Source organism: Bombina bombina, chromosome 7 (assembly GCF_027579735.1).
Source record: "Bombina bombina isolate aBomBom1 chromosome 7, aBomBom1.pri, whole genome shotgun sequence".
In the NCBI taxonomy this organism is placed as follows: Eukaryota; Metazoa; Chordata; class Amphibia; order Anura; family Bombinatoridae; genus Bombina; species Bombina bombina.
This window is the reverse complement of record NC_069505.1, coordinates 579,133,916-579,152,837: the sequence shown is the minus strand read 5'-3', so window position 1 is coordinate 579,152,837 and position 18,922 is coordinate 579,133,916. Positions and strand designations below refer to the sequence as shown.

At 35.3% G+C, this 18,922-nt stretch overlaps 1 protein-coding gene across 1 annotated transcript in view; it reads right to left on the bottom strand.

Moving 5' to 3' along the window:
* Positions 1–16,803: 16,803 nt before the first annotated feature.
* Positions 16,804–18,922, bottom strand: part of LOC128667120 (gastrula zinc finger protein XlCGF17.1) — a 6,975-nt gene continuing 4,856 nt past the window's right edge. The window contains exon 3 of the mRNA XM_053722032.1: positions 16,804–18,147. Within this exon, the coding sequence (XP_053578007.1) occupies positions 17,234–18,147 (914 nt within the window). The 3' untranslated portion in view covers positions 16,804–17,233. The remainder of the gene's footprint in view (positions 18,148–18,922) is intronic.

Sequence of the window (18,922 nt, the reverse complement as noted above, 5' to 3'; positions counted from 1 at the left end):
CCAGTTCTCACTTTTCTCCCTGCTTTGTTATAGCATCCTCATTTCATTGTACATCACTTCTGTATAATTTGTCTATAAATGTAGAACTTTAACCCCAAAGATCCCAATAATTATTTTTTTATTATTTAAATGGAAGCGCTTTTCTAGCCTAAAGGGATACTAAAACCAAATGTATTGTTTCATGATTCAGATAAAGCATACAATTTTGAGCAACTTTCTAATTTACTGCTATTATCAATTTTTCTTCATTCTCTTGCTATATTTATTTGAAAAGGCAGGAATCTAAGTTAAGGAGCCGGCCCATTTTTGGTTCAGAACTCTGGATAACACTTGCTGATTAAATAAGAACATTTAGCCACCAATCAGCAAGCACAACCCAGGTGCTAAACCAAAAATTATCCGGCTCCTAAGTTTACATTCTTGCTTTTCAAATAAAGATAGCAAGAGAATGGAAAAAAATTGATAATAGGAGTAAATTAGAAAGTTGCTTAAAATGACATGCTGTATCAGAATCATGAAAGAAAAATGGGTTTAGTATCCCTTTAAGTTCTGATTGGTTCAAATATAAATATTAATCAAAATTTTAACACTTCATATTAAAGTGATGGTAATTTCTCCTCTTTTTAAAAACAGATCTGGAATGTTAGTGATATTTTAGATGGAGTTTTATTGCTCACTTGTAACGAAGATACGCTATAACTTGCTGCTCACTTCAAAAGTAAATTGTTCTGTGAGCTAACGGTTTGAATTGTTGGAGAACAATTCAAACCGTTAGCTTTCAGAAAAATGTACTTTTTAAGTGGGGCTAGGGTAGGAAATATTTGAAATTCATATCTGTATTAAAAAGCAAGCTATAGCTAAAGTGTTGTCCTACAAAAACAGAAGATCTAAAATCATGAAATAAAGATTAATCACGTATATTTAATGTAACAAGTATTAAAAAAAGTATACAAATAAATATTCACAATTGTAATATATGTGCATATAAAGAAAGTAAATATACTTACTACTAGATAATGTCTTAAAAGAATAGTCAGAAAAAAAATAGAACATAAAGAGTCGAGAAAGAATACATTTCTCCCAAATGGTGTAAGGTAAAAATATAATGCATAGAGAAAAATATAGATAACGTGGTAAATATATATATATATATATATATATATATCCGTAAAGGAGTGGTATAAATTAAATAAACAAATATTGTGTCCCAATAGGGAGAATGCTTTATTCTTTCTGGACTATTATTTTTGGACATTATCTTAGTACTAAGTATACAGGTGACCCTCGTTTTACAACGGTTCAATTTACACCGTTTCAGAACAGCAACCTTTTTTTCCAGTCATGTGACTGCTATTGAAAAGCATTGAGAAGCAGTGCATTTATTAAAATAGCCAGTAGGTGGAGCTGTCCGCTTGTGTTGCAGCAAAGCCAAGCAAGCTGAAATTAATCAGTTTAACCAGACCTGAGCTATCGAGCAAATTTTAAAGGAACAAGATCTTCCTGTCTATAAATCAGTCCAGATTGGAATGCAACAAAAGAACTGTTTGCTGAAAAATGCAAAAGAAGTCTGTGTTGTGTGATTATTTTATTAGGTTTATAATGCTGTTTAGCAAATATTTTTGTTCATTTAACTTGGTTTAATTATATATTCTGTGTTATGTGATTATTTTATTAGGTTTATAATGCTGTTTAGCATTTAAAGTCTTCATTTCAAAGCTTTAAAAATAATATATTAGGTGTTACTTATGACAATTTTGAGAGGGGCCTGGAACCTATCTCCCTCACTTCCCATTGACTTACATTATAAACTGGGTTTCAATTTACAACGGTTTCAATTTACAACCATTCCTTCTGGAACCTAACCCCAACGTAAACTGAGGGCTACCTGTATTTACTTTCTTTATATCTGCTTATATTGCAATTGTGAATATTTATTTGTATACTCGCTATTGACACTCATGAAGTCTATAATTTTTCAGAATAAACTTGACTGGGTTGGTCCAATCAGTAAAATCTTATGAGTCAGTTACACACAGTTCTAAATCAGACCCTTATGTGGAAATGGAGTGGGTGCAATGTAGTTTTTGTTTTGACAATATACCAGCTGCAGCAGAAAGAGGGTGAAACATACTTAGAAAAATATATCCCAAGTTAACCAATATAGCCTTTAAAGTGAAAGTAAATCCTAGCGTTTTACAAACGCTAGGATTTACTATTGAAACAAATAAAGGGCACTTTCATAAAAGATACTTCATGTAGAAAGCTCCTTTATTTTATTCAATCGATCGCCATTTTTAGCTGCTACAGCAGCCCACAGCTAAAAAAAATTTTGCCTAAGAGGTGACGTTTTCACCTCTTAGCCAATAGCAGTGCGGTAAATCCGGCTCCCATGGGCGCCAAGCCAGATTTACCGCACGGCTATTGAAAATGTCACCTCTAAGCCAAATTTTTTTTTAGCTGTGGGCTGCTTTAGCAGCTAAAAATAGCTATCGATTGAATCAAATAAAGGAGCTTTCTACATGAAGTATCTTATACTTCATGAATGAAAGTGCCCTTTATTTGTTTCAAAAGTAAATCATAGCATTTGTAAAACGCTAGGATTTACTTTCACTTTAAGGGACACAAAACTCACATTTTTTCTTTCATAATTCAGATAGAGCACATATTTTTTAACAACTTTCTAATTTACTTCTATGAATGAGTTTGCTTTACTCTTTTGGTATCCTTTGATGAACTAGCAGCAATGCACTGCTGTGAGCTAGCTGCACTCATTGGGTGATCCAATAACAAGAGACATATGTACAGCCACCAATTAGCTCTGCTATCTTACAGTAGTGCATTGCTGCCTCTGAGCCTACTTAAGTATGTTTTTCAACAAAGGATACCAAGAGAATGAATAAAGTAGATAACAGATGAAAATTAAAGACCTGTTTAAAATGTTCTGTCTGAATCATAAAAATTTAAATATGACTTTACTGTCCCTTTAACAGTGAGAGGATCTCTGCTAAAGGAACTCCCAACATTAACACATTTTCATCTCTAAATAAGTTGAATAACTATTTTAAGTAAATAATATGTCTAGACCTCCAAGCCTACCAAACGCCAATCCCAAGATTCACCATCTAACAGGACAGTGATCCTAAGCACACAGCCAAGACAATGCAAGAGTGGCTTAGGGACAACTCTGTAAATGGCCCAGCCAGAGCCCAGACTTCAACCCAATCGAATATCTATGGAGAGACCTGACAATGGCTGTCCATAGATGGTCCCCATCCAACCTGACAAAGCTTGAGTGGATCTGAAGACAAAAATCGCAGAAAATCCCTAAATCCAGGTGTGCAAAGCTTGTCACATCACACCTAAAAAGACTTGAAGCTGTAATCGCTGCCAAAGGTGCTTCAAATAAGTACTTAAATTAAGGATCTGCATACTTAGGTTAAGGTGATATTTAAGTTATTTATTTTTAATAAAAATAAAAAATGTTTTGCTTTGTCAAGCTGTGAAATGATAGTGCTTGTCTAGAAAGGCAAACCGTAGAAACTGATGATGATCCCAATGTATTGGGATGGGTAGGTACGTATAATTCAGATCTACTGTAGACATGAATTGACCTTGAAGTACCAGAAGCAGAATTGTTTCAATTTTGAAAGAGGAAACCCTTAAAAACCTGTTCAGGATCTTTAGATCCAGGATGGGTCAAAATGTCCCTTACTTCATTAGAACAGCAAACAGGTTGGAATAGATTGGTTAAGAAAAAATAATGTGTAATCAGTGCACTAACCGTATATAGTCACCTATGTGAATAATCCACCCTCTGGTATTTTACTTCTGCTTTAACCTCCAAGGAAAAAATTATATATAACAGTGAAGTATGCAATCATATCAGACACTGTTATATTTCAAAGATCCATACACACATTCTTCTGAGCTTATAGCTTAGCTCTCAAGAGTTATAGCTCAAATGTAGCCTTAACAACAGGAATCAGTTGAAATATATACTGTAAATAACATTTATTGTTAAAAATGGACAAGAGGTCACTGTAGTGCTTAAGGCATACAAGAAACTTTACAAGCAGTTACATTAGTCCCACCCTCCTAGTTACATCAGTCTGTAAGCATCCAATGTACGTTTCACCCAATAGGCTTTATCAAGGATGTTTTTCACTTGGAGACGGATGCCTTTTTAAATCCAACACTTGATTCCTATTTGTTGCTTTATAATGATTGTTCATTGGTCCATTCAAACAGTAAATTATCTGAAATAACGGTGGTATGGAAAACAATGTCCATATCAAAGTTCATTAGGAAAGTCAGGCACACTGTTATATATTTGACAACAATGCTACCTGTGACGAACCAGGGTTATCCAACCCTGCGCCAATCACTTATTTGGCACAGAAAGGGTTATCATGCAAGCTTGTGATTCAGTTTAGTGGGTGCAGGAGTTAACCGCACTCCCTTAATCTATACTAGACGTAAGAGAAATGCCCAACACTCCCTTTTAATGCCACCCACAACAAACTATCAATCCTATAGCTCAAATACTGCCACAACTTAAAATGTATTAAAGGAAAAATCTTAGGACTTTACACATTAACTCTAGAAATACAATTTAGCAGAAAATAACCTAAATTATACAGTTCTAGTATTCCAGTCTCTTTCAGTAACGTTATTCAATTATTAGACAAAGGCCAAACTTAATAAAGGAATTATTTATTATGCCAAAAATATTATGCACAATGCATTATTAATAAAAAGTTGTTGCAAATAAAATTACACACGCAGTGTTTTAAAATAAAAAGGAGAAAAACAGAATTGAATACTTTCCTAGCTTCAAGCTCTGTGCCCGGGGATGGCAGGAAAAAGATGGCTCCTTACTTCTGTACAGCAGCTCCCCTTGTAAGAATGACAATCTTATTGTTAAGAAATAAGATTCTTAAACCTTCTTTTCAGAGATCAGGTTGCTTAACCACACCCTCCTGGGCGGGCTAAGAAACCCCCCTGTCTTTATGACCTTCAGTAGACTAATTTCTTGCCTGAAATTATACAATCCAGGATAATTTCTGCTAGGTAAGAAATTTATATATTTACATATCTAGAACCTTTTAGTTTTATTGGGAGAATCGGTTTGATATCAAATATGCCATAGGTTGTCATATTTACCTTCCTTTAAGGTTATAACAGTTTTAACCCACATATGTACATAATATACCAATGTCCTGTCAGTGACTTGGTCAGTTTTTGTAATGAAGGGCCTGTTTTGCATCAGGCATTCTATTGACAGCTTAAGCCATAAACTTTATCCTGTGTATCTCTGTGACTAAGAGCTTCAGTGACTTTATGATTCAATGCATACACACTAACATTTGGTGGGCTATTTAGGGGGCTTCTGGCACTTCAAAGAAAATACAAACACAATTTTTCTTGACAACAAATAACTGTTTTGGAGTTCAAGCTACACAAAATTAACTCCTTAGCAGCTGAATCCTGAGATATTTGTGACACTACCTATAACATTTTACATCAAGAAGATAATAAAAACAAAAGAAGCAATAATAAAATAATGAATCATTAGGTGAGAGGAATTTATATAAGAAACATTTAAAACTACAAGTGGGATTCAGACCGGTCTGTGTGAATAGAAAAATTCTAAAACATAATTGTTACCACTACTCTAGTAGTAGCGCTGCTATTACTCAGTGGAGCGTAAATATCGATTTCAAGAAAGTGATATTTAGTGCTCCACTTGTAATCTGGCCCATAGATAGATATACTGTAGACAGAACAAAGCGATAAATGCATAGAGTGAATATACAAATACTGCAGATATCTACTGTATATAGAGATATATATAGGTAGATATAATAAACACAGCCATAGTACATAGAGGTATTGTAGATATATATATACTGTAAAGAGATAGACAAGTAGATACACAATCATAGAGATGGATAATGTAGATGGATAGATATATAATCATATATAGTTAGATAGAAGTATAATGTATATAGATAGCAGACACAAGGATTCCCGGCACTCCAATGTAGGTAAAAGATCCTTTATTAGCAAGAATATAAAAACACAAAAGCGAGCAGTAGCCCTATAAAAACAATTCGGACAAGAGGGGAAAACAAAATCCCCTAGTAAATCAGACGTGTTTCATGCCGCTAGGGCACTTGTTCACTGATAGTAAGGAACCAATCATAACAAGTCTTCACATAATTGATTTAACCCCATATGTCCAGTAAAAATGTGTGAAAACCAAGTGTTACTACTTAAAGGGACAGTCAAGTCCAAAAAAAAACTTTCATGATCCAAATAGGGCATGCAATTTTAAACAGCTTTCCAATTTACTTTTATAACCAATTTTGCTTTGTTCTCTTGGTACTCTTAGTTGAAAGCTAAACCTAGGAGGCTCATATGCTAATTTCTTAGACCTTGAAGGCTGCCTCTAGTCTGAAAGCATTTTGACAGTTTTTCACCACTAGAGGGCGTTAGTTCATATGTTTCATATAGATAACATTGAGCTCACGCATGTGAAGCTCCTAGGAGTCAGCACTGATTGGCTAAAATAAAAGTCTGTCAAAAGAACTGAAATTAGGGGGCAGTTTGCAGAGGCTTAGATACAAGATAATTACAGAGATAAAACGTGTAGTATTATAACTGTTGGTTATGCAAAACTGGGGAATAGGTAATAAAGGGATTATCTATCTTTTTAAACAACAACTGTCCCTTTAAAGAGAAAAATCAGCATTAAAGGGATAGTCTAGTCAAAATTAAACTTTCACGATTCAGATAGAGCATGCAATTTTAAGCAACTTTCTAATTTACGCCTATTATCAATTTTTCTTAATTCTCTTGGTATCTTTATTTTAAAAAGCTGGAAAGTAAGCTACGAGCCGGCCCATTTTTGGTTCAGCACCTGGGTAGCCCTTGCTGATTAAATGGCTACATTTAGATATCAATCAGCAAGGGCTACCCAGGTCCTGAACCAAAAATGGGCCGGCTTCTAAGCTTACATTCCAGCTTCTTAAAATAAAGATACCAAGAGGAAAAAGAAACATTGCTGTTGCTTAAGTTGCTTAAAATTGCCTGCTCTATCTGAATCATGAAAGTTCAATTTTGACTATACTATCCCTTTAAGTATCAAATATAGAGATACTATTTCCAACAAGGTGAAAACAAAGGTATATACATATATAGAATACATCTTCTATTGAATATGTTTCAGTACTAGTAATCTCTAAATAATGAATAATATGCTACCTACTTATTAACTCTTAATGAACAGATTGACATCCATTCTGGAGTTTAAACCTAAACGTATCCTAGTTTTTAGTTGGAAGATCCAAAAGACCTCTCTTTCATCCAGTTTTGTCTTCTCTGTTACTCCCTCTAGGGTACCTAGGTATAAAGTCTATTTCCTGCACTCTAAGAAGAGAATTATGAGTTGTGATGATATCTAAAATGTTTGGCTATAGGTGTTTTAGACTCTGGATCTTTAATGGACCTGATCTGTACTAAGAACCTGTCTTTGAGAGATCTTTTTGTGCGACCTGTATACTGGATATTATAGCCCAAGCAAGTTAATAGATACACGACCACATGAGTGGTGTTACAATTAATAAAATAGCGAATATGAAACTCTTTGTTTAACACCTTGGACTTAAATTGATTTTGCTGTGTTACAAACATGTTTTGCATCTCGAAGCACAACATTGAAAGCATCCCTTTCTTTTTTGCAACCATGTACTGGATTGAACCCTAGGTAAAATTGAAGGAGATAATATATTTTTAAGGGTCTTCACTTTTCTTGAAACAAATCTACAGCCTCCTTTGACAATCTCACTTAATTTTGCATCATTCTATAGTATAGGGAGATGTTGCTTAATTAAATTGCAAATTTTGTTTAATTCTTTACTGTATAATCTTATTAAAGTAGGGGATGTTTCATATTTTATATTTGTGTCTTTTTGTGTTGTTTTTTTGTATTTGAGAAGCTCTGTTCTAGGAGCTTGATCAAACTCATTTTTAGTTTGTGTTAGTATTTTTTGGGGGTAACCGCGTTGTAATCTCTGTATGGTGTTGGTTGCATTTTGTTAATAAACTACAGGATTTGAACAATTACATTTATCTCTGATGAGTTGACTTTTGGGAATAGATTTTAAAAGGTGAGGTGGATGACAGGAATGGTAATTCAAGATGGTATTACCTGTTGTTGGTTTGCGACACAATTCAACTTCAATAAGACAATTGTGTGGTTTAAAAGTTACATCCCAAAAATGTAGTTTCTCTCTATTGTATTCAATTGTAAATTGAAGATTCATATTATTCTTTTGTGTATAGGAATGGAACTTTTTAATGGATTCATCATTGCCGTCCAAGATAAAAACCAAATCATCAATGTAGCGCCCGTAATAAATAATATTTTGACAGAAGGGATTCATATCTCCAAAGATGTGGAAGAGCTCCCACCAACCTAAAAAAAAGGTTGGCATAGGGGGACGCAAATTTGGTGCCCATAGCTGTTCAACACCTTTGGAGATAGAACTTCCCTTCAAATAAAAATAAATTGTGGGTCAGTAAATATTCAGTGGCTATTAACAGAAAGACAACGGTGACATCATCATAGTTAGACCTGTGTCATAGAAAAAAATCTATGGCTTGTAATACTTTTTTCGTGAGGAATAGACGTATAAAGTGAGGATAAATCCAGAGACAAAAGTGTATAGTTTGAACTCCATGGTATTTTTTTAAGTTGTTGTATGAAGGAAGTGGTGGCCTGTATGTAGCTGGAAAGTGTCAATCAACTCTGAAAGAGGATCATTGAGAGAACCAATGCCAGCCACAATGGGGCAGGGCCAGGACGATTCAATGGATCCTTGTGAATCTTAGGGAAATAGTGAAAGATGGCTACATTGGGCCAATTGGGTACAAGATAATCAGAAATGTTAGATGCAATAATCCCATTATCTAAGCTATATCTCACTATTTCCTGAAGAATATGTTTGTATTAATTAGTGGGATTAGCGGGCAAAACCAAGTAGGTATTTTTATCAGATAGTTGGCGTAAAGCCTCTGATATGTAATCACAATGATTGAAAAGTACTAAATTACCTCCTTTATCAGAATCGCGTATTACTATATCATTATTGGATGACAAATTCTTTAATGTCTTATTGTCTGCTAGGGAAAGGTTTTTCTAAAGTCATTCTTGGTTTTGTTATCTGACATAATGGAGCTTTCCTTTCGTTGTAGATCCAACTTCATTAATTGGGTTTCAATTTTTTGTTGAAAGATATCTAAAGTGTTGCATGTAGCTTTTACAGGATAGAATTTGCTCCTATTCCTTAATTTTGAGAGGTCAATGTCGGATGCAGAGGGACCATGTCTGGTTGTATTAGTATTAGTGGCATAGAGATCCTCCATATCTCTTATGCAACAGTTTTCTTCAAATGTCAAATAGGGTTCTGTCCTTCAAGATCTAGATTTGTTTCTACAGAATCAGCAATGTTTTAGGGTAAGAGATCTTATAAATTTATTTAAATCTAGTATGGTTTGAAATAAATTGAAATGACAAAATGGAGAGAAACTAAGTCCTCTCCTCTCGAAAGCACGTTCATTTCATCTTTACTCAATACATGATTTGATAAATTAATCACATTTTTTGTAGATTTTTGTGGGCCTTTTTCTTTCTTATTCTCTGTGGATATCTGTTGTTTTTTCCTGTGTATACTGCGGTGCCTGTTTTTGCCCCCTCTACGTGTTCTTTTCGTTTTTAAAATGGGAAGTGGTAAGCCTAACCCGTTTTTTTGACTGTTCTTGGGTATAAACAGTAGGTGTATGCAATACTGATAGTTGGTTGGTGTGTGAGTTAGTGTTATGTATTTCTGAAGCTGAATCACTATCTGAAGTTTCAAAGTCACTAAATGATACTTTCTTATCTTGTTTAAGTTTTCTAAATCTGGATTTCCTATCCTTATAATTTTTGGAGTTTAGGACTCTGTGTGACCAAAGATAAAAAAATTTGGAATCATAATCCATTTTGTCCCCATTTGTTTTTTTTACTTTAAATTCCCATAGCTCTTTTTGAAAATGTTGCATTTTTAGTTTAAACTGGTTGTCATAGAGACCAAATCTGGTTTTGTTTGTAATGATTTAAGTTTCTCTTGGATATCCTGCATTTGTCTCATTAAAGCTAATCTTTTGTTTTCTTTTGTATACAACTAGAATACCCATACGTCTTTGGGAACATTTAGTTAGTGCTGCATTCTACTTGTCAATAAATTCTAAACATGTCACATGAAAGGGTGGACATTTCTTGATTCTTAAGCCTCTGGGTATGTGCTCCTTCTGTTGATAGATAAGGAACGTTTTTATATCCATCTCTAATCTAATATCTTTTTTTCCTCAAGTTATCCATTTGTGTACATAGGCTGTCCAAATTATGTTCAGCATCTTCTAGCCAGGTTTGTAATGTATCAGTTAAAGTATCCAGAGTCTTAGTTAGATCCTCAAACACAAGGCACTCAGTTGTTCTTGATCCATATCCATAATTTTGAAAAAGAAAGTCCCAAAAATTTAACCAAAAAGAAGTCACTCAAAGTCCAAAGAAATAGGACAGTATAAAGCAAAAGTCAAAGTGTAGTGATTGATCAAATCATTCAAACTGTCAATTTTCAGTCAATTTAAAGTGCACATGTCAATCTGTCAAACGTGTTTTGTTAGTAGCCCACACAAGGATGTCAATCTGTGTCATCTACAGCCTAGTGTGCAGAAAAAAACATGGCAATCTTCAGTGCTAACACCAGGCTGATTAAAGTTTCTTAACGTTCTAATATAAAAGTATATATATTAATAGTCCCCTGAGAGTTCAAGTACAGTAGTGTATCAAATCTTTCAAGATGTCAAACCTCAGTTAGCACAATTTACAGCGCACACGTAAATCCGTCAGTTTTATATCTTATTAGTAACCCACACAGGGATATCAATCTGTATCATATACAGAGTAGTAGACAGAAAGAATGTGGCGACCTTCCGTGCTAACACCAGGCTGATAAATGTAATATAACGTTCCAGTTTATGAATATTTTAGATATCATCCCAACTCAGATAGTTCTCTTCTTAGAGTGCAGGGAATAGACTTTATACCTAGTTACCCTAGAGGGAGTAACAGAGAAGCCAAATTGGATGAAAGAGAAGTCTTTTGGATCTTCCACTTAAAAACTATCTTTAGGTTTAAACTCCAGAATGGATGTCAATCTGTTCATTAAGAGTTAATAAGTAGGCAGAATATTATTCATTATTTAGAGATTACTAGTACTGAAACATATTCAAAAGTGTACACAATAGAAGATTTATTCTAAATATGTATATACCTTTGTTTTCACCTTGTTGGAAATATTATCTCTATATTTGATACATAATGCTGATTTTTCTCTTTAAGCAGTAATACTTGTTTTTCACACATTTTTAAGGGACATATGGGGTTATATCAATTATGTGAACACGTTATGATTGGTTCCTTACACCTATATACTAAGGTCTACCATCCCCCTGTTCCCTATCAGTGAACAAGTCCCCTAGCGGCATGAAACGCGTCTGTGGTACTAGGGGGTCTTGGTTCCCCTCTTGACCGATTTGTTTTTATAGGGCTAGCGCTCGCTTTTGTGTTTTTATATTCTTGCTAATAAAGGATCATTTTTAACTACATTGGAGTGCCGGGAATCCTTGTGTCTGCTATCAATTGCTCATGTCTCAACAGGGACGTGTTCCCTACATGCACCCTCACTGGCTGTTGCCTGTCATGTGATAGCGCAGAAGACCGACACGGTCCGTCAAGCTGGAGCATCCTACCCTTTCTCCTGTGTGTTGTGTAATGTATATGGATACTCTTCACCCACACACAGGGTTCAGTACACTGCATATTTCTGACAATACACACACGTTATCCCTGTGTATATTCACCAGCACACACTATACACAAACTCCTGTGTATTACACATAGCTGCACATCAAGTGACTCCCTCTCTACAGTATAAGGAGCCATGTGATGTTATTGCTCACACAGGCTGATGTATTATACAGCCAGTAGCACATTAATAGTGATCCGCTCTTGCCCTTGTTTCGTACATTGGAGTTTTCGATGACTTGGAGTTTTCAACAGAACACCGTACCGCTATATGTATATCAGCTATCGCTCTGTGCTTGTCTTTACAAGTGATAGGTCATTACTAGTTTAATTCTTTACCCTAACATCGAGAGAGACCGCATCGAGAGACACACACAAAATGTTTACCCATAATAAAGATGGCGATTTAAAAATGACGAGTGAGATGACGTATACATTAGGAACATCTGACCTGGCTTTGTTTGTAAAACAACACTAGGCGTCACTATGTTCTAAGATACTATTGAACGTTGGGACTTGGGCGTAATGTTCTTTCTACCATATTTAGTATGGGCAAATTCAATTTGTCCCGTACAAATCATCAAATCCATTTTACAGTAATTCACTTTTTCTTTAGGACTATCAAAAATGAAGTCATAACAAATGCTGTCCTAACAAGTACCACCAGTTGTACCGCCAGCAGCACAAATGTAGTATCGTCAGAAAGCCCTGCCCCTTATGACTGTGTTTCTAAAATGTACCCTGGGAGGCGTAGTCCTATCTATTCTCTTCAAAAATGGAGGCTTTTTTTTTGGGGGGGGGGGTTGAGATCCCACCTGTGTCCAATCACCAACAAGTTCTCCAGTATTTTTTTTAGTGTACAGCTGTCAACCCTATATACACATAGCAAAAATCAGGGGAAATGATTGCCCAGTCAGGAGGTTATCTAACACACACTGTGCCTATTATATCACTGTAAAGACATTGAGCCAAGAACACCACAGAGAAAGGAAAGGCAAATCATAATACCAGGCTGCTACAGGAGCTTCCAAGACACAAAGATATAAGTAAATACATATGTGTCCCATAATTTGCAAAACAATGCACTTTATACTAACATAATGATGGTGGCTAATCTTGTCTGTAAATTCTAGCCTGGATTTGCTCCTCCAAATCAGGCAAGTGGTAAATGGAGTTTGACTATTAAAAAACAGTTGCAGCAAACAAAATGGTAATTTGTTTTAGACTTGGCTGATATGTTATTCTGAAGCAATCCAATAAAAGTGTCCTGTTCTTACAAGGTGTTTCAGGACTACAATTCCTACCATGCACTACTACTTGGGTAAATCTCACTTCCAGTTTCTAGTATATCCAGTTCCGGAGCACTCACTCTGTTCAAGAGGCCCCCTTGGGAGAAGAACACTTGGCCAGTGGTCCCAGGATACAATGAGCTTGATACCCCTGCTTTAAGAGTATAAAGATATGATGAGGGTAATAACCTATTTATACCATCCTATATTATACCTGACCGTTATGAAGGATCAATCAAGGCCGTGAAGATAAGAAAGCAGAGAAGGTGGGCATGAGTGGGCGTGGCTGGGTGGTAGCTGGCGTATGCCGGGTGGGGGGCTGGGGTGGGGGTTGGCGGGACCGCTGCACTCCAGACACTTATAAATGGCTTGCAAGTCCCTTTGTAAGTTTTGTATATTTTTGTATTAGTGACTGTACACAACTCTTCAAACCGCACAAGGCAGTTGTTTAACGTGAACATTATTAGAGCAGTCACTCAATACCCTAAGCTATCTTTATGCTTGGTAAGTCCTTTATAATAACATTCCAAAAATAGACACCCATAGGGAAATTTTTCTTTTTTATAATAAAGTAACATAGAAAAGTCGACTCTCAGTCCATCATATACGCAAATGATATGTGTTCATATACCGAACAATCACTTCCAATTCTCAATTCGGCTCTTGTAACTCAAACTACATTATTTATTTTAAAATAAGAGTGTTTGTGTTAGCATGTATTCATTCATGTCTTTCTCTACTGCAAACAATGCTATGTTTAGGGGCCAAATAGACTAATTAAGCTGTTTTTTGCTCTTGCACAGACTGTCTCATTAGGCTAGTATTCAAAGTTATGCATCAATAAGATATTGAAAATGAATTTTACCCAGACCAGGTATTGACTGTGAATGGCATTGACCTCAACTATGCCATTTTCCTGCTGACACTAAACAAACACTGTTCAACTCTAACTTAAACTGTTCCTGATATATTTAAAAAATATACATAAAATATGTCTATTGTAGTTTTAGTTGAAAATATTTTTTATTGACTTTTGAATGTTATTACATACAACATCTTAAATAACAGTTAGAAACATAAAAACAAAAAATACAAATACAATAACATTGCAGCCTTCAAGTGATTGAATATGTGAGTTTTCCACACAAGACAAGAGTAATTTTGGTTTATCGACCGTTCAGTAACATTCCAACATATAATGGTGTGTTAATTCCGCTTTCCATCTAGCCTGACTCAATCATGATCAAATCCCTATCTCTTCCCCCCCTCATCTCTACCCGTTCATCTTGCTCCTGAAGACTCAATTATCTCACTCATTGAGGCACTCTAACCGGATTGTTTCCTACTGATCTTGTTGGTTTGCTAGGATTCTAGCTCTATTTTCTTTTTTCAGTGTACATAATATATGGTTCCCACTGTTGTATAAACTTATCCCTGGTATTAAGGAGCTCTGCCGAGGTGCTACTCATTGTAAAGTGATAATCTATTCTCCTTTTAATATATTCAAATGAGGGTGGATCCACCTTCCAAAATCTAGCTATGCTTACTCTCACAACCGTGCAGATTCAAGGCTATTAGCTTGTGATGTCTTTTCACTTTATTATCTGGAGGAAAATTAAGCAAAGCCTCCTCAGGGGTAAGTGTGATATTATTTTCTAGAATTAGGCTTAGATACCTTGAAGTCTGATTCCAAATCTCTGTAACCTTTCCACAATGCCCACCACATGGTGTAAGTATGTCCCTTCCTCCCCACAACCCCTGTAGCACAAAGTGGGGCCTGCTGTCCTGTGTATTGCAAATCTTGTGGGGATATATGTTACCATTTAGAGAGTACTTTAATATATGTGTTTTCCTTTCAACATGGCATTTGGAGAAAACGGATAGACCTCTATTAATGTTTGATTAACCCAGTATCTATTGTCCATGTCCTGCCCAAATACTGTTCCCCTTTAGTCAATATTACACTCTTGTCCCTATTTGAGCCACCATTAATAGCTGGAATAGGAGCAATGCTATCAGTCCCCTTCCTAACCTCCTTCGATAAACAATAGTGATTCTAATATAGTATAGTTTGGGAGGCTTATCTAATCCCATTATCTCTCGAACTCTGGATTTAAGTTGTTAAGTAGTGGAAACACTCATTTTGCCCGGGGTGTGCCTAAGCTCTGCATATTGATGAGGACTAGTACGGTCCCTATTAACATAAACATCTGCTATTCGGCTAGTAGGGCCTTTATTCTCCCATTTCCTTTGAGTATGTATGTCAACTAAAGATTCAAGAGGGCAGAGGCGGAGGTCAGTCTGGACCTCTCGTTGAGTAAATGATACTTCCTCAGTTCGCTGTGTCCCAAATAAAAGCGTGTGTGTGTGATCGCAATGAACTGTTTGATGTGACCCGCGGGTTCTGTTTTGTTGTGTTTGCCCAAAGATATGTATCCAATCTTCTTACATTAAGCATGTCTTTTTCTAATTGGACCCATTGTGGTGTAAGTCCTAATTTAAACCATTGTGTGGTCTGGGCCAATCTAGCTGCATAATAATATGATATTAGGTTAGGTAATCCGATGCCTCCCTCTCCCCATGTCTCATCATATTGTGTTTATTCTAGCCCTTTTCCCTCCCCAAATGAATTTTAAAATTGCCTTCTGCATTACATATAATTCTGACAACGGTATTGAAATTGGGAGTGTTCTGAATAGGTATAGGAGTTTGGGCAATATTGTCATTTTGACAGATATTACTCTTCCATACAGGGAGATGTTAAATTTAGTCCATTTCACTAATAGCTCTCTAATGTGTGTGAACATGGGGACATAATTTTCCCTATAAAGTAAGTGCACATCTTTTGTGAGGTTGATTCCTAGATATTTGAGAGATGATTTGGCCCATTTAAATGTAAAGTTAATTTCTAATAATTTCTTTGTTGGCTTTTGGAGATATGTGCTAAGGGCCTCACACTTGCCTTCATTAATTTTATATCCAGACAACTGTCCAAATATATTTATTATGGAATATACCATCAGGAGCGAAAGTAAAGGTTTTGTGACTGCAAGGATGACGTCATCAGCAAATAATGAAATTTTATATTCCTTATCCCCCACCCGTGTCTATTGTAGTTTTAGATGATATTACTACACCATGACATTAAAAGAACAGTCTAGTCAAAATGAAACTTTCATGATTCAGATGGGGCATGTAATTATAAACAACTTTTCAGTATACTTTTATCATCTAATTTGCTTTGTTCTCTTTGTATTCTTTGTTGAAAGCTAAAGCTATGTAGACTCATATGTTAATTTCTAAGCCCTTGAGGGCCGCCTCTTATCTGAATGCAATTGACAGTTTTTCACAGCTAGATGGTGTTAGCTCATGTGTGCCATATAGTTGTGCCCACGCTCATGGACTTACTTAAGAGAGAGAACTAATTGGCTAAAATGCAAGTCTATCAAAAGAACTGAAATAAGGGGGCAGTCTGCAGAGGGTTATATACAAGGTAATCACAGAGGTAAAAAATATATTACCTATAACTGTGTTTGGTTATAGCAAAACTGGGGAATGGGTAGTAAAGGAGATTATCTTTTTAAACAATACAATTTCCTGAAGTAGACTGTTTAACAAATCTTTATTTTCTAGAGATGGCAACAACAAAGTAATATTGCCAAGTCCTAAATTATCAACTTATACTTGATAACCTCTCCTAGCATGCAGGCACTAGAGCCTACCTGTGACACTGAAATGTTCATCTGAGCTTGTAACAACAAAATAATATAACACATATTACAGAAATTAATTTTTCACTCCTAAGTTTTTTGATGTTTCCTCCAATGATGAAACCGTATTGCACATTTCCCAAATTTAAAGCATTAAAAGGTTTCTCTTTATGAATTTGCTTACAGGGAAGGTTTGCTTCCTGGGTAAAACATATGTTCCTTTTATTTTACTATAGGAATTCTCTGGTATGTAGTACGATTTTACTTCTGTATAAACCATTTTCCAAATTCAAAACAAAGCAGTGGTTTTCCTCTTGTATGAGTCATCTTATATCTATGAAGGACTCTGTACCAGGTAAACTATTTCCCACATTCAGAACAGGTAAATAGTCTGTCTTGTGAATAGATCTTTTATGCTTCAGAAGACCTGACTGCTGAGCAAAACATTTCCCACAATCGGAACATGAAAATGGTTTTTCTCCTGTGTGAATTCTTTTATGCTTATAGAAGTCTGATTTCTGGGTAAACCATTTACCACATTCAGAACATAAAAATATTTTCTCTCCTGTATGAATTTTTAGATGTATGTTAAGGTGAGATTTTTGGGTAAAACATTTCCCACATTCCGTACATAAAAATGGCTTTTCGCCCGTATGAATTCTTTTATGTTTAAGAAGGTCTGATTTTTGGGTAAACCATTTCCCACAGTCAGAGCATGAAAATATTCTCTCTCCTGTATGAATTTTCTGATGCGTGTTAAGGTGTGATTTTTGGGTAAAACATTTCCCACATTCCAAACATGAAAAAGGTTTTCCTCCTGTATGAATTATTTTATGCCTAAAAAGGCGTGATCTGTGGGCAAAACATTTCCCACATTCTGAACATGAAAATGTCTTTTCTTCTGCATTAATTATTTTATGTTTAAGAAGGTCTGATTTCTGGGTAAACCATTTCCCAAGGTCAGGACATAACTGTTTATTTATTGGATGAATGATCTGATGATTATCAAGTTGTGTTTCATTTCCAGTAATATTGAGGTTTTTAGAACAATCAAATGTTTCCTTTCTTGAGTAAAGGGTTTGGTTATAGTTTTGAAAACTGTATTCATTGTAAGTGAGATTATTTTTGGAATAATTCTGAAAGCTTTGTGATATGCTGGGGTTTTCTGGGCTATATTTCTTGGTATAGGTAACTGCACTCTGATGTTTTCCAGGAATATCATTGCTCACAGATACATCTGATGAAGGAAAAATAAGAAAAAATGTATTAAAAAAGTAATTGATAAATCTCAGAGGTTTTGTGGTTATGCACAACATATATTATTACACATTTTATATATATATATATATATATATATATATATATATATATATATATATATATACACATATATATATATATATATATATATATACACATATACACACACACATACATACATACATATATATATATATATATATATAAAACACATGGAAAGTCTGGCACTGTCTTGCAAGCACACAGCTAGATTAAAAGCAAAACAGAAGACTTAGTCACAGCATTTGGCGAAATATTTCTAGGCTCAAGATCTCCCTGCATCCCCAAATTTACAGCATGCCTTCAATCAAACAGACTGAGATACAAGGGTGGCGCACACCTTTTGTAAGGCTTGTCTGGGGTTAACTGCCCGATTCACTGAAAGCTATGCAGCTGTCTGCGAGTACCAAGGACCGTGAATTTTGCAGGGTCATATAATGTGTACCTGCTCCGGTTTGAGAAAATAATCCATTTCCATGTTTTGTATGTGTCTAGGGAAATTGCAAAAGGTCTGTGTCACCCTTGTTTGTATCTCAGTCTGTTGCGCACTAAAAACAATTGCAGCAAATAAGGTGTTAATGTAATCAAAAATATTTACACATTCAGCTGATATCTTAATTTATTGAAGACTATAGAAATGTCTAGAAACTGTACTTTTATGTTCCTCTATCCTTCTCTGGATCTCACTGCAAAATATAATTTTTGGTTTAAAA